General features: G+C 40.1%; 1 protein-coding gene across 2 annotated transcripts; it reads left to right on the top strand.

Annotated features, from left to right (window-relative positions):
• The first annotated feature begins 2,727 nt into the window (after positions 1 to 2,727).
• Positions 2,728 to 14,886, top strand: det1 (DET1 partner of COP1 E3 ubiquitin ligase). 2 transcript variants are annotated; one of them, XM_041997996.1, is made up of 9 exons: positions 2,728 to 3,010; positions 4,601 to 4,877; positions 5,020 to 5,286; positions 5,388 to 5,600; positions 5,739 to 5,962; positions 7,672 to 7,801; positions 8,167 to 8,357; positions 9,256 to 9,447; positions 14,142 to 14,886. In XM_041997996.1, exons 2-9 carry the CDS (start codon positions 4,629 to 4,631, stop codon positions 14,329 to 14,331), a joined length of 1,656 nt encoding a protein of 551 aa, XP_041853930.1. In that variant the 5' UTR covers positions 2,728 to 3,010; positions 4,601 to 4,628; the 3' UTR covers positions 14,332 to 14,886. The 2 variants fall into 2 exon arrangements, with proteins under 2 accessions (XP_041853930.1, XP_041853929.1); XM_041997995.1 differs by having other exon boundaries at positions 4,548 to 4,877.
• The last annotated feature ends 689 nt before the right edge of the window (positions 14,887 to 15,575 follow it).

Raw genomic sequence — 15,575 nt, 5'->3', positions numbered from 1 at the left:
TGAAATCTGCAAACGATTTAAAGCTAGTGATTGAACATCTGCATTTTCCCATGCACCCTCTGTGGAACATTTCTGACATTTTCAGGGCTGCAGCGCATGTGTGAAAACAGCATTTGGGGGTTGGGTATCGCTAGCTACCTGCAGACAAAAGCACTAAATTTTTATAAATAAGATAACGCCCAACCTACTTTGCTTTCCTTGATAGCTTGCAAAAATATTTTAACCTACACCAATCAGTATTATTTTGTAATTTCCTTCTAGGATAAATAAAGTATTTTTCTTTTCATTTCATAAGAACTGAAGGGAATAAAAAATATTGGGGGCAGATGCTTGTTTTTAAGAAAGGCCACCATGTTTAATTGGTTCTCTTGTGTTTTAAAGAGATTTTATTCTAAATATCACATTGTTAAGTAGATTAAAAATACATGTTTTTTTCCTCTGAATGACATACCTTTAGAAAGTCACATAAAAATGTGTGCCCTTTGACTGAAGGTAAAAGCTAAAATCTGTGAGATTGGCATTCCTGGGTCTGTTCTGGCTTTTGTCCATTCATTAAATCCCTGCATGAAGGAGTCAGAAAAAATACATCCTCTCCTCACACGTGTCTTTTCCTCCACCTCTCTCAGAGTCCGGAAGCTCACACTTTGAGGTACTGAGGGGACTGCAGGTGTCCAGCCGGCCATAATGCATTTGTGATCACTGTAATTTCTCAAAAAAAAGCTGAAATCATCCACTGTCACAAAAGACATGAAAAGTTCAGGTGCATAAGGATTGGAAAGTTACAGTCTTAAAATGTCCTATTGGGCTCTGAAATTATGCTGGATCTAAAAGTTAAAAGCTTTTGTTAAATGCCAAACACAACTGTCTGAGATGAAAAGATGGAGAAAATGGTAAAACAATGTATTTCTATTGCTCCCCAAGCTTTGACTAACCTTTTCTAAGTGCCTTTTGTATAGGAGCTTTAGCAAGCCAGCGAATGTGCTCTATACTCTCCATCCACATGTCCTTTAATGCAAATGCTCTTTTAAAAAATTCTTTGTTATAATGATGATAATAACAGCAATTGCTCTCTGTTCAACAGTGTTATTTACTGTTCCAAAACATGATGCCCTTTTTCTTCAAACTTTCACATAAAACTATATTGCATTTCTCTGTGAACCTTCATCTCCTTGATGATTGGAAAAGGCTAATTTAAAGTTTTTGAGAAACTCCATTTTGGGAAAAAGTGGCAGTGCCGAAAGCATGAAGTCAAGAACGAAATGTGTTTCACCCTCAAAAGAAATGTGAAGAGGGCAGGAAGAATAGACGGCATGCAGTTTGGGCTGTAAAAAGCCAGAAGGATGAAAAAAATGATCTTAGATAAGCACTATGTCTTTTGGCGGGTGGACTAAAAAGTGTATAAAAACACTCAGATGAAACTCTCTCCTCTACTTCGTGGGCTGATGCTAAAAGCTGAGGCGAGCGTCCTGTGTGGGGAGCAGTTTATTAGAGGGAAAATAACAGAAGAACAACCTGGAGATAGTGCATAGTTTCTAATCTGAATTACTCCTGTGTGGGTTACAGATGTAGCACACAAGCACGTGCACATCTGCAATTTGGAGGCACAGGCTTAAAACATGAATGGCAGCACCGCTCCAACATGCACTCTCATGCACACAAGCATTACACAAAGACACACACATCCACATCTTAAAGCAGAGGTTTAATCAGCCATATCTGAAAAGGAAAATGCCATTAGATTTTAAAGTGGATAATTTCACATTTTTCTCTCCATTCATTTCTTCATTTTTCTTTTCAAGCTAGCCTTTTATGCCCAGAACATGTGCTTTTATGGAAAATTACAACATTTAATCGAGGCTCTTTGGTCAAAGATAATTGCACAAAGAACCATTAGTAGCCCTCCAAGACCAACATACTCTGCGCATTTTTCTTTTTATTATTCTATTTTTCAGTCTGTGAGAACATATTTCATAGAAAGAGGATAATCACAATTTAATTATCTGTCATTAATGGGTGCAAAATGCAGGTCACATTGGGTTCATGTGTGCTGTGTGCTGTTATAAACAAATCAATTAAACAAAATAGGCTAAACAAACAAGATATTCAATATACTGTACGTTCAGTAGCCAAAGGTCGTTTTTTTTTTTTTTTTTTTTTTTTTTCTTGCCATTTTAGACAAAGTAATTATAATCATTTTCAAAGTTTTCTGGGGCACTTATGCTCCTCACCTGCTAACCCACCTACTGATCAGTAAATTGACTCTTCAGAGAGATCGGCAGGTGTACCTTTGGTCTGTGTTTGAGCAAGGCTTGCTTGAAAATGCAGACCACTACAAATTCCCCCCACTTGAAGTCTCTGAAATGTTACAGAGATCTTTAAATTATATTTACAATAGGTTCATTTTATTTTAGGATTTCAGCATAATTTGCATTGTTTTTTCCATGTATTGCAGCTCTGGTGATCTATGTCTTATGGGTATTGGTTGTAATATATACCTGTATATTTTTGTACTTTAACTAACATTTAAATGAATTATTATATAAAGGAGCCCTGTATTATATTTTCTTTCCCCTTCTGTCAGTGTGGAATGCGATTTAGGCAGTCTTCATTTCCTAGCGGCTTTGTCACAGACTGTAGTACCATTTTCCACCAGCGTCGGAGGTTGTGGCGCTGTTTAAAGCTACAGCGCTCTGAGCGGGGCCCTCTTCTTCTTCTACGCTTCCTCCTCGTCTCAGTAACAACAAACACGGCAGCTCCTACACCAGCACCAGACACGCTCCAAGCTTTTGAATCATTCGGGACCAGAGAATGCTCATGGTTAACTTTGCCGTTAATTTTAGACGTTACAAAATAAATTAAGCGGGATATTTATGTCTTAATGGAGACAAAAGCTGTGAAGTGGTAGCAAACTCGCTGTGTCCGCGAGCCCATCAGCCAAAACTTCACTCCCCTTTGCAACACAAGCAGATGAACTTGGAGGAGTCACAAAGATTTCTCATAAAGGAAGCCAGTGAGTACCACATTGCTTTTTTAAATGTCACACGATTTAAATCACGTCAGTCTGTTTTTATAGTCGAGATAGCTTAGTTAGCCATCAGGAGTAGACTTGGTAGTGGCCTTTGACGTTAGATGAGATGAGAAAGAGGAGCTGATGTGAGCATTGTTCTAATTTATTTCGAGCAGTTTAAACTTCTACTGTTCTCTGCCTCTGTTATCACGAGAACAATCCCCTTCATCCTCTCTTTCATATAGACTGGATAGATATATCCAGTGTTGCAGAAACATCCAGACACTTTAGCATATACAGTGCTGTGCAGAAGTCCATAATCACCCCTCATTTCTGCATAAACTGCCATAAAAACAGGAAAATGTTGCAGTTATTTAATTAGATATTTACAAATGCAGTAGTTTTTACGATTGAAAGTGAATATTTGGTTTTACTTATACAACATGAACCCTCTTAGACAAATATTTTGTAATTACTTTAGTTAGGCTTCAGGAATAGTTCTCCAGACTTCTTAAGGGGCATTTCCATGAACTTCTTCGGTGATGATTGCCTGCTGTTTTGTTTTTTATGTAAATGATCCCACACTACATCAGCAATGTTGAGCTCCAGGCTCTGGGGAGGTTTCATCCCTCCATCGAACCTGTTACCACTGATTTTCAGTCCAGCTCTTGTCATGTGGCATAACTCAGCCTTTTCTCCCCATCTCACGTCCTTAAAAATGGTTTACTGATAGCCACCCTTCCACGAAAACCATGAGGCTGTGGCCGACAGTAGATGAATAAATTGAAGGTCCACATGCATTTCTTAGGTCTTGTGTCAGGTCTTTGCTGGATTTGCTATTTGTTTCAAAATAGGTGTTTTAAGGACTCACAGCACACCATGATGAGATATGCAAAGTTTCCAGCTAATAGCTCTTTGGGAATCACCTTGTTGATGCAAAAATCACATTTTATGTCTTTCTAACTGTGTTGTCCTTAGTGTTTTTGTAGAATCAACTGAAACAAATAATGTCTTTGTGACCGACGATACAATTCAAAACTTTTTCTTTGATAAGTTTTCTGTTGTGTGTCAACACCACACACATTTCTTCAGTGAGGTGTCTGTATTATCTTTAAATGATTCATATGTACATCTTAAGTAGGTAAAAAAAAAAACTAAACACATTCCTCTGAAGATTGTCAGGTACATGGAGCAGACTGAAAATGTGTGAAAAAGCAACACAATGTCCGAATAAAATTTAGAAGATTTCCAGAAAGCCCGGAGAACTACTGATCCCTATTGTGTTCCCTTTTTTGTTAAAAAATAATTAAATATGACTGCATAGAAGCAACATATAAAAGAATATGGGTGGCTTAACAGTGTCACACAGTACTCTAGACATTTATATTGAGGTGATTAATTCTATAGAAATTCTTTAATTTTTCACTTCTAATAGCAGCAGAACTAAACCTGAAGAGAAATAGGAGATTAATAGAATACGTAATAGTTTTAGTTTTACAACTACAAGGATGAGCCATCAGCTGTTCTGTCTCCATTGCAGGTAACAGGATTGTGATGAGTCTGTATTCATCACCCGTCTAACTACCTACTAAGGAGGGGTTTTAGACTTCAAGTCTCTACGATGGATGAGGATACCCCAACTCTGAAGCCCAGGCGCATCCAGAATCAGAATGTGATCCATCGTCTTGAGAAACGAAGGATCTGCTCTGGTCGACCTGGAGCTCACTGGTACAGAGTGCGCTGCTTCCACCAGAACGTATTCCCTAACTTCACTGTGGTCAACGTGGAGAAACCACCATGCTTCCTCAGGAAGTTCTCACCAGATGGACGCTGCTTCATTGCCTTCTCTTCTGACCAGACATCTCTGGAGGTAAGAGGAGAGAGCTCAGAATAGTTCCTTCAGCTACTTATTGTCAGAGTTTATCTCCCAAATGGCTTCACTTTAATAGGCTCAGTTGGTTTCATCTACCAAAATTACCTGAGGAAAGGAAAGAAATCTTTTGCTCACACAGATTTATGAATACCAAGGCTGTCAGGCGGCTCAGGACCTGCTGAGAGGTCAGGAAGGAGAAACTCTTCTAACAGCAAATGACCAGCGCTCCCTCAACATCCGAGGCCACTTGTTTGAGCGCTTCTTCTCTTTGCTTCATGTCACTAACGTGGCATCAAATGGAGAGCACCTTAACCGGGAGTGCAGCCTCTTCACAGACGACTGCCGCTATGTCATCGTCGGGTCGGCTGTTTACGTTCCAGAGGAGCCACCGCCATACTTCTTTGAGGTAAAATTTCCACTTAAGACAAGTTTAAATGGGAAGAGCCGAGTTTCCTGCCAATTTCTTGCTCAAACTGCTCCTTTAATTCGCATTTGATGCTCCACCAGGTGTATCGCAACAATGAATCTGTGACTCCCAACCCTCGGTCTCCTTTAGAAGACTACTCTCTCCACATCATCGACCTCCACACCGGCCGGCTGTGCGACACCAGGTCTTTTAAATGTGACAAGATCATCCTGTCACACAACCAAGGTCTCTACCTCTATAGGAACATCCTGGCTGTGCTGTCGGTCCAGCAGCAGACCATCCACGTGTTTCAGGTGAGAAAATTCCAAGTTTAAAATGCATCCAGGATTCCGGATTTTGTGGTTAGATATTCTGGTGATGTTCCACCAGAATAGTTTGGTTTAAACATTTATCATACACCTGATGAAAATGTTACTTCATGTCTCTGTCAGGTGACTCCTGAAGGAACATTTCTGGATGTAAGGACTATTGGTCGCTTCTGTTACGAGGATGACCTCTTGACTCTTTCAGCTGTGTATACAGAAGCTCAGGCAGAGAGCCAGCCTGGCTTCCCTCGCTTGTACACCGATAAAACCATCAACTCCCTCAAACACAGGCTGCTGGTCTACCTGTGGAGGAGGGCAGAGCAGGATGGCAGCGCTACTGCCAAGAGGAGGTAATAAATCAGATGCCACCATCTTTTTTTATCTTTTGCTGGTTAGATGGTTGGCAGCTTGTTCACTTTTGTTTTCTTTAAACACTGCGGATTGGGGGGGGGCGGTCCACAGACTGACGTACCTGCCTTTAAAGGGGTGTCAGAAAAGTCTGAAGAGAAGCATTAAACCTTCATTTCAAAAAGACTGAAGTTTTGATATTTATGTTCAAAAACGTATCTTCTGAAGAGCAAATTGTAGAAATTCTTTTAAATGAATTAAAGGGCAGCTCGTCAGACATGATAATAAATAATCTGAAGGTGGATGAAAGTATACGTTCACTGATTAGCCGCATCATCAAAACTCTAGGCCTGGTTTTGTGTGTGTGTCAGCTTCATGCTGCAATAAACAGCTTGTACCAGTCAAGATATGGAGCTCCTCTGGTGTCAGGTACTAAAATGTTGGAAATGTTTAACTTGGTTCTGGTTTTGGACCACGTCAGAACATCATTCAGCTACTTTTTTTCTCCAGGTCACAAAACCACCCTGCAAATACGCCTGAAAATCACAAGCATGTCTGCGCTAATAACAGTGGTCGGCTGATAAGAGAATTCACACACATAAAATATTGATATGTGAATTCCTCTGACTTGCATTTTCATCATGAAAATACTCACCTGCTACTTTATAAGATCTATCTGTTAAATATCTTTTTAACACAAATATCTAATCAGCCAATCACATGGCAGCAACTCAGTAAATCTTCTTATTTAGACATGGTCAACATGACACGCTGAAGTTCAAACTGAGCATCAGAAAGAGGAAGAAAAGGGTTTTAAGTGACTTTGAATGTGACATGGTTGTTGGTCCCAGACCCGGTGCTAGTACCGGGTTGGAGCCCCTTTTTTCTGCAGAACTGTCTAAATAGTTAGTATCATAGATTCAACAAGGTGTTGGAAACATTCCTCAGAGGTTTTGCTCCATGTTGACATGATAACATCATGATCTCATGATGAGAATTTCCTGTTCCACCACATCCCAAAGCTGCTCCACTGGACTGAGATCTGGTGACTGTGGAGGCTGTTGGAGTCCAGTGAACTCATTGTCATGTTCTAGAAAGCAGGTGGAGATGATCTGAGCTTTGTGACATGGTGCATTATCCTGCTGGAAGTAGCATCAGAAGATGCTACACTGTGGTCATAAAGGGATGGACATGGTCAGCAACAATACTCAGGTAGGCTGTGGTGGTTAAACTGGGTCACGTTGGTACTAAGGGGCCCAAAGTGGGCCAAGAAAATTTCCCCCACACCATTACACCAGCAGCAGCCTGAAGCAGGATGGATCCATGTTTTCATGTTTCTGTCATCTCCAACCAGTCTGCCCATTCTCCTCTGACCTCTGACATCAACAAGACATTTTGGTCCAGACAACTGCTGCTCACTGGATATTTCCTGTTCTTCAGACTGTTCCCTGTAAACACTAGTGATGGCTGTGTGTGAAAATCCCAGTAAATCAGCAGTTTGTGAAACACTCAGACCGACAACCATGCCACAATCAAAGTTACTTAAATCACATTTCTTCCTCATTCTGAAACTTCAGAAAGTCATTTTGACCATGTCTACATGACTGGATGCATCTAGCTGTTGCCATGTGAACATGTTGCACTCTGGGTAATATAGGTAAAGAAAGGAGAAACTTGTGGTTCAGATTTTAACTATTGTTTTAATCCTCAGGTTTTTTCAGTTTTTTGATCAGCTGAGAAGGTTGAGGATGTGGAAGATGCAGCTGCTGGACGAGCATCACCTCTTCATTAAATACACTAGCGAAGATGTGGTCACACTCAGAGTCACAGACCCCTCGCAGGTGTGAGCGCGCACACCCACACACACACATATGATATGTCGTTGTGAATTCCTCTCTCTGCGTTCTTTGTGGCGCTCCCATGGTTTCCTCTTGTCCGTCTTTTGCTTTCTGTCCTGCATAAAAGAAATTCCTCTTTTATGTCTCCAAGGACACGTTTGTCCTGCAGATTCTGTTCAGTCCTTCGAGTCATTTATGGAGACAAAGCAAAGATCTAATTAGTTATTTTGAATAGATTTTATGTCTGACATGTATGCTGATTATCCATTTAGATTTTTTCCAAATACAAAATGAAAATTTATTTATTTTTACTATTAACATTCTTACAATAAATAAACTAAATGCAGCCTCCCCCTTTTGTCTCTCAGCCTTCGTTCTTCGTCGTGTACAACATGGTGTCCACTGAGGTGCTAGCCGTCTTTGAGAACACCTCCGACCAGCTGCTGGAGCTGTTTGAGAATTTCTGTGACCTGTTCAGAAATGCCACGCTGCACAGCCAGGCTGTCCAGTTTCCCTGCTCTGCCTCATCCAATAACTACGCACGGCAGGTCCAGCGAAGGTACCGACTACAGGAATATCCCGTTACTATCAGATTATAATATCTGAAATATTTTTCTGACAAACTGGCATATATTAACGTTTGAGCGTAATTGTTCTGGCAGTCTGCTGTCTGCTTGGTTTCTGAATGAAAGAAAGGAGTGCACCTGATGTCATGCAGCTAAATGTCAGGGCAAATTTAAAGACGGTGGTGAGCAGCGGGGATTGCCTAGAGGAAGAGGAGAGGGGAGGGAGGAGTTTTAGGATGTAATGTGGATGTAGAAGAGGGACATAAAGGCTGTTAGCGTGGCTAGAGGAGCTGTGATTGAATTTGGCGGTCCAACTCGCCTGCGTTAGGTGACACAATCCAGTGTGGAGCATGACGCAAAGAGAGGAGGTGGTGAGCTGAGGAGAAACAGGAGTAGAAAAAGGATAGTTTGATCCAGGAAAAGAGCTTAGAATTGGATTTTAGAGTGGTGAAAATTGATGTCAAAGAGAGGGAGAGGAGATATTAAAAGCCAGAGAGGACATTCAGAAAACCTGGTTTGTGGCAGCAGTGCAGCTTTAGCTCAGAGGATCTTGGTTCACCTTGAAAGCAGGACAGTAAGACTGGAGATATTAGAGCAGAAAACTATGTGAAAGCACCATTTAAAAAGAGTGAAAAAAGGTAAGAGAGACCACAGCAGAGGAAGAGAAAACACTGAGTTACCACTGAGTGCTGGAAATGAGTAGCAAGAGTATGAAGACGAATAAACAAGCGCGTTCCGCATCTATTTTTTAAACTTTATTGGCGAATTTTTGAGTTGATACTTTTATAGAAAATAAATTTTCAGGGTCACAGTGGAAGTTGTCGTGGATAACGAATGTCTCCAGTGATGATGTCCACTCTGTGTGTGTGTGTGTGTGTGTGTGCGCCTCAGATTTAAAGACACCATAGTGAACGCCAAATATGGCGGCCACACTGAGGCGGTACGCCGGCTGCTTGGTCAGCTGCCCATCAGCGCCCAGTCGTACAGCAGCAGCCCTTACCTCGACCTCTCCCTCTTCAGCTATGATGACAAGTGGGTGTCGGTGATGGAGAGGCCCAAGACCTGCGGAGACCACCCCATCAGGTACACGCTCCAGGTTTTAAAAAAATATATTAAAACTATGCTACGTGAGTTGATGTATGTAGGACTTCTCGCCATGGATAATTTGCAGTCCTTGTCTCTGGTTAGAAAAATGCATAAAATAAATATCCAAATAAAAAGAAGAAATTAAAAACCTAATTTAAAGATATGAATTCAAGGTATATTTTATTCTTTTAATACTTGTTGCAAAATTCTCTCTCTTTAGTTTTATCTAACAGCAAAAAGCCATCAAGTTGAAATGTCTTCTCAGTCTTGACACGAGTACAACTTTGGGATTATACAGTGTATGCGTTTTCTATTTAGGGGTATAATTAAAAAATAAAGAAATCTCAAGTAATTTTATGTGGTTTAGATGTATGGCGTTATTGTGCCTCATTCTTGAGCAAGCAGAGAGATTTTTTGCAAGCACATCGGTTACATTTGGAGCAGAAAAACTTAATCTGAGCAAACAAAAATTCGCCCTGTGCACAGGTTCTCCCTCATTGTTCTCACAGCTGTTCACAAGCGACCAGTGCTGTCAACCCGCTCGCTGGACTCGCTACAGCGCCACAAACGTGCCATTTCCAGCCAATCACAGGCTCAGACTTAGTCATCCTGATTGGCTGTTTCGCTACGTCATTATGCTGGAAAAGACGGTTTTCCTGATGAGATGTAAACTGCTATGGATTTAGCTTCCTGGGTTTTATAAAACATATTAGTTCAGTTTTATCTACATTGTGCAATTAAAAAAAAGACAATTGTCTGTTGGATCAGATCAGCATCATGCAGCTCTAGAGACAGATGTATGAAGATTTGTGCCAAATAGTAAAGAAACATAAAAAGAGGAGGGTGTTTTAAAGAGGGGTGTGCGGATATGTTGAGTGAGATGAGTTTGAATGATTATCTCAACGGATATTTGGATAAAAAGTATAGCTCTTATGTATACCTATCTGGAGCCTAAGTATAAAGAGATTTGGACCAGTTTACATGCCCATCGAATTATATCTCAAAATACTGTAGAATTGGGGAATTGTATGAATGCAATACATTATAGTTTTCCACTTTTCCCTCATCAGCTCAGTTAGATGAGATGCAGCCTTTCCATGGAAATCATTTCTTAAAACATCTGCAGCCTCGATTTCTTTCAGTTTCAGTTCCTTACCATCCATCTTTTAGCCTCACACAACCAGTTATTACAATTTTTTTGTATTAACTTTAGACAAAGCTCCTTAAACATTACAGTTCAAACTATGAGACTGTACTCACTTTTTAACCTTGTAGCAGCTAATAATCTGATTACGACCAATTACATAATAATGTTGGCCCTTTTTAATATAATAAAGCCAGTAACAACATAATAAGTTGCCAATAACGTAATAAGTTATAAAGCTTTTGGTTAATTATTGGTCTAGCATGAAAAAAAATCCTTTGAAAATGTAATAACAGCAGATGATATTGTAATAATACATGAATAAGGATCCATTTCTCAGAAATAAGATTTTAGAGCAGTTTTTGAGCAGGTTGCTCATTAAATGGGTAGAATTAGATTATTGTCAGCTTACTACATTATTGGCTTTATTACATTTAAACTGATTTTTTTTTTATTCTTAGGCTTATTTACCCTCCGAATGGTCTGAACACTCAAAGTGCTCCATATAATCTGTTTGTAAAAATAGTTCAATGGAGTAAAGTGCCAGAAGCCTGAACTTTGTAACTCTCATCATCGAGGTCTTCCACACTTTATTCTCATATTATTAGAGTAATGCATAGTAGATTGTTAGGAGTACTGAAGGTATGCAACAAATCAGAGTGAAATCATAAAAAAGTGGCTTTATGTTAATTTTTTTTTTACCTCACCATAGAGCATTGAATTACTCAGAGAATGAGAAGAAGCTCCACACATTCTCCCTTCATTAATACCTGTTTGTGTGGAGGAAATGTCATACACACAGTATTTGTGGTCCCTGGTGAATCCTGGTAAATCTCCATATGCTTACACAGCTAGTACAAACAAGGAAAACGACACGCAACACAAAGAAGAATCCAAAGACACTGGAGACTTCTTTTCAACCAAAACGTAGACACACTACGGTGAAGTCAAACGTAATCTCAGCAACTGGTATGATGGTTTATAGGTAACAATTTCTGATGGCTTATGTTTTTTGTTTTATTTTTGTTTTGCTGTTAATGGAATCAGTTTATTCTGAAGAGGAGAGTGGGGGCTCTGTAGCTTCTTTACAGTATTTTTCACATCACACTTTCATGACTTGCTAGGACAAAGTAGGGACACTTGTATTTTCCCTGTGAAAAAAGCCTGTTATTTTGTCACCATTTTCTCTACGTTATGGATTAATTTGAAAATTACTTGAGAGATTAATCAGTTGTGAATAATCTGCAGATGTAGAAATGTTCTCAGGCAAAATGAAAGACTCAGTAGGGATCAAACTCCTGAAGGATCCAAGACGATGTATTTTTCTAAACGTCACTTGGTGGTAACCTGCTCCAACATATTCCTAAACAGAGTGGACCTTAATGTCACTACTGATTTTATTCATTGCCTGGCCAAAAAAAAGGTCACAGTATAATATTTTGGTGGACCGCCTTTAGCTTTGATTACAGCAGCATTCACTGTGGCTTCTGTAATGTCACAAGATTTTTTTATTTTGTTTGTAAATTTTTCACCAAGATTTTGTATTGATGATGAGAGTCTGACCACTGCACAAAGCCTTCTTAATCACATCCCAAAGACTCAATAAGGTTCAGGTCTGGACTCTGTGGTGGCCAATCCATACGTGAAAATGTCTTGTGTTCCCTGAACCACTCCTTTACAATTTTAGCCCCATGAATCGTGGCATTGTCATCTTGAAATATGACCATGCCATCAGGGAAGATGGAATAACCTGCACATTTAGTATATTCAGGCAGTCAGCTGAACTCCTTCTTTGAACACTTAGTGTTGCTGAACTGCAGCAGCCCCAGATGATGGCTGCATTACTTCATATGCCTCTCGTCTTACCCTGATGCTCCCATCACTCTAAAACTGGGTAAATTTTAGGTCCAACACTATCAGTCAAATCTCTTGTGCAAAAGAGTGGCAAGAATTCTTCATTTTAACCTTCAAAACTTCAAACATATCAGAAATAACTGAGAGCTGAGTTGTTCCTTCACTCTGTCGGGTCATGTCTGACAAGCTGGTCACTTTCCTTTAATGCAACACTCAAACTCATAAAAGGACTCTACAAAAAGCACTCAAAGTATTTGATCCGTGGTGGTAACCTATGGTTTGCTTACCACTAACAGGGAGCAACCCCCCACATACAACTGTTTCAAAACTTGTCTAAAAAACTAAAGGCTAAGGTTGAAACAAGAACAAAGCTTATAAAATACCATAGGAAGGATATTCGGATGCAGTACTCTGTAGATATGTGGAATAGAGATGGGCATTTCAAGGGATTTTTGAAGTCAGCAAGTCAGGCCACCTTAAAATCGATTAGCTGATTAGTCGAGACGTCATCATGACATCGTCAATAATAACATTAAAAAAAAAATTATTTTCAAAGGTAAATACTTAAATGTGTGTAAAATATTTGTATGATTTGTGTGCTCCACATACAAGGGTTTTTTTTTTGTTTGTTTTATTGTTAACATCGTGTGGGCTCTAGTGTTCTTGTAGAGTGGGTAGATGAGAAAGTGGATTGAGGAGATGCCAGGATTGAACCTGGGCTGACTGCATAGAGCAGCTGCCCTACCGGGTGAGCTAAACACCATCCCCACAGCAGCGTTCAGCTACAACAAAACCAGTTATTTTTCACCTTCTCATCTGGTCTTTTTGCTCCTAAAGCAACATTTACGTGACAGCGTAGAAGCTGTGGTGTTCTGGTCTGTTGCTTCCATTATAGGTGAAAACTCCAGTAGAAACAGCCGTTAAATTTTCCTTCGTCTGCCTCCAAACTCAACCCCCACCACACCTAGAACATCAAGTTTATTTATTTTTATCCATCCATCCATCCATTGTCCGTACCACTTCGTCCAGTGAGGGGTCGCAAGGCAGCTGGAGCCTATCCCAGCATTAACAGGTGAGAGGCAGGTACATCCTGGACAGGTCACTAGTCCATCGCAAGGCCAACACAGATATGGATAAACAACCACTTACACTCTCTCCTAGGGAGAATTTAGTGACCAGTTTACTTAACATGCATGTCTTTGGACGGTGGGAGGAAGCAGGAGGGCCCGGAGAGAACCCACGCATAAAAGACCAACGTTCGAACCTCCCCCCAGCCGAGGCTTGAACCTGTGAGGCTGCGGTGCTAAAATTCTTGTTTTAAAAAAAAAAGAAAAAAACATTTATTTTTATTACACAATTATTTTAAATTGACAATCTTTTTCACATTTTTTGGTGAACCTGGTTCCTTGTTATTTTTACCTTTTTTTTTTTTTTTTTTTTTAACTCTGATGTAGTATTTAAAACGTTTTAAGTTTTCCTTTTAACCTCCTTCGAAGACAACGGGTGGAAGTTAGCCTCTGTTGAACATCTGGATTGTTTACATTGCATGTTTTATGTAATGTTCATTAATCTTCACTGCCCTTTCAAAATAAACTATATTTCATATTTGAAAAACACATCAACTTAAACGTTTTTTTTTTTTTTTCTCTTTCCTTTCTTCACCCTCCCCCTCCTTCTTTCCTTCATCTACCAGGTTTTACGCGCGAGACTCTGGCCTGTTAAAGTTTAAGATCCAGGCGGGCCTGCTTGGACGGCCGGTTAATCACACCGTTCGTCGCCTGGTTGCCTTCACCTTTCACCCTTTTGAACCTTTTGCCATCTCGGTCCAGCGCACCAACGCAGAGTACGTGGTCAACTTCCACATGCGACACGTCTGCGCATGACGAGCAAGCGTACGGAGGACAAACCGCAGGCTTCTGTTAGCAGCTGCTGGTAACAACACAACAAACATGTTCTCCATCAGGAGCCACAAAACACTTCCTCCTCACCTCCTGAGAAACCACTGCTCCTCTCCTCTTTCGTTCACCATCACTCCGGTCACTCCACCTCTGCCCCTCGTCCTCCTCAGCGAGAAGGCAGCAATTCTGCTTTTTCTTTTTTACCTCCTCTTCCCCCCCTTCCTCTGCAAAACAAAGAGGGGCTTGTAGGGAGGAGAGGCTGGAATAAGTGGAGATGGAGATGTGAAGAGAGTGATTGATGTGTCACGGAGGAGGGAGCCGCAGGTAGCCGTACCTCTTAGAAGGAGCCAGAGGTATTTTCTTTATCCTGCCGTGCACATTCATGTCAGAAAAGCATATCCAGCTGCTCCTCAACCAGCTCTCTGACAAACTTTCTTTTTCTCACATGGATGGAGGGAGAGGTAATTTAATTTTATATTGTTTTTATTATTATTTTTTATGCTTGTACATATTCTGTGCCAATAAAACTGCCACATTTTGGTCACTGTTTCTTTTGTTTCTTTTTTTCCTTTATAAACTCCACTGTTGGAGGATTATCATCCAACTTTTTTTATCTTTGGTAGAAAAAAACTTTTACAAAAGATCCTTTTGTGTAATACTCCCAATTTATAAGACAAGACATTAGTTGCTATTTATTTTTAAGATCAAGTATAGTAAAAAAAAGGAAATACAGAATTGTGAGTCTAAAACAAAACAAATTATTAATAAATAAAATTGAGGTAAACAAAGTAATGTCTCTTTATCAAGTAATGTTTTAACACTATGGGCTGTCTGGTAAAAGATATTAGTGTTCAAAGACAACTTCATCATGACAAAATCTACTTTTTAGTAGGAAAAAGTCCAAAAATGTCCTTTACTACACATCAGCCCCATATTAGCAATAACTGGAAAATTGTTTTAAACCCTTCATTAAACCTGCAGCTTCAGCATCTTCAGGTTTGTGATTTATCACAAACCTCACTTTCATCCAACCATTCACCCTCCATCCCTTCATCTCCCATTGACAAATTATTCCTCCACAGAATTCCTGTGTTTGTGTCTTAGTCCTTCCCACCAGGGATCTGAGCAGAGGAGGAGAGATGGGATAAGGTGAGAGGCATTTAACAAGACAGACTTTGCTTACAGCTTCTCTGGGCTCATATAAGGACATGAGATATTCTTAGCCAACT

The sequence above is a fragment of the Melanotaenia boesemani genome, chromosome 10, assembly GCF_017639745.1.
Source record: "Melanotaenia boesemani isolate fMelBoe1 chromosome 10, fMelBoe1.pri, whole genome shotgun sequence".
In the NCBI taxonomy this organism is placed as follows: Eukaryota; Metazoa; Chordata; class Actinopteri; order Atheriniformes; family Melanotaeniidae; genus Melanotaenia; species Melanotaenia boesemani.
The sequence above is the reverse complement of the archived record's forward strand: the minus strand, read 5'-3'. Positions and strand labels throughout refer to the sequence as shown.

What these genes read in the sequence shown, in the direction of transcription:
- det1 (XM_041997996.1), top strand. Translation starts at nt 4,629, where the DNA reads ATGGATGAGGATACCCCAACTCTGAAGCCCAGGCGCATCCAGAATCAG. An exon ending in CACCGCCATACTTCTTTGAG is followed by an intron (nt 5,287 to 5,387) that starts GTAAAATTTCCA and finishes ATGCTCCACCAG; the next exon opens with GTGTATCGCAACAATGAATC. An exon ending in AGACCATCCACGTGTTTCAG is followed by an intron (nt 5,601 to 5,738) that starts GTGAGAAAATTC and finishes TGTCTCTGTCAG; the next exon opens with GTGACTCCTGAAGGAACATT.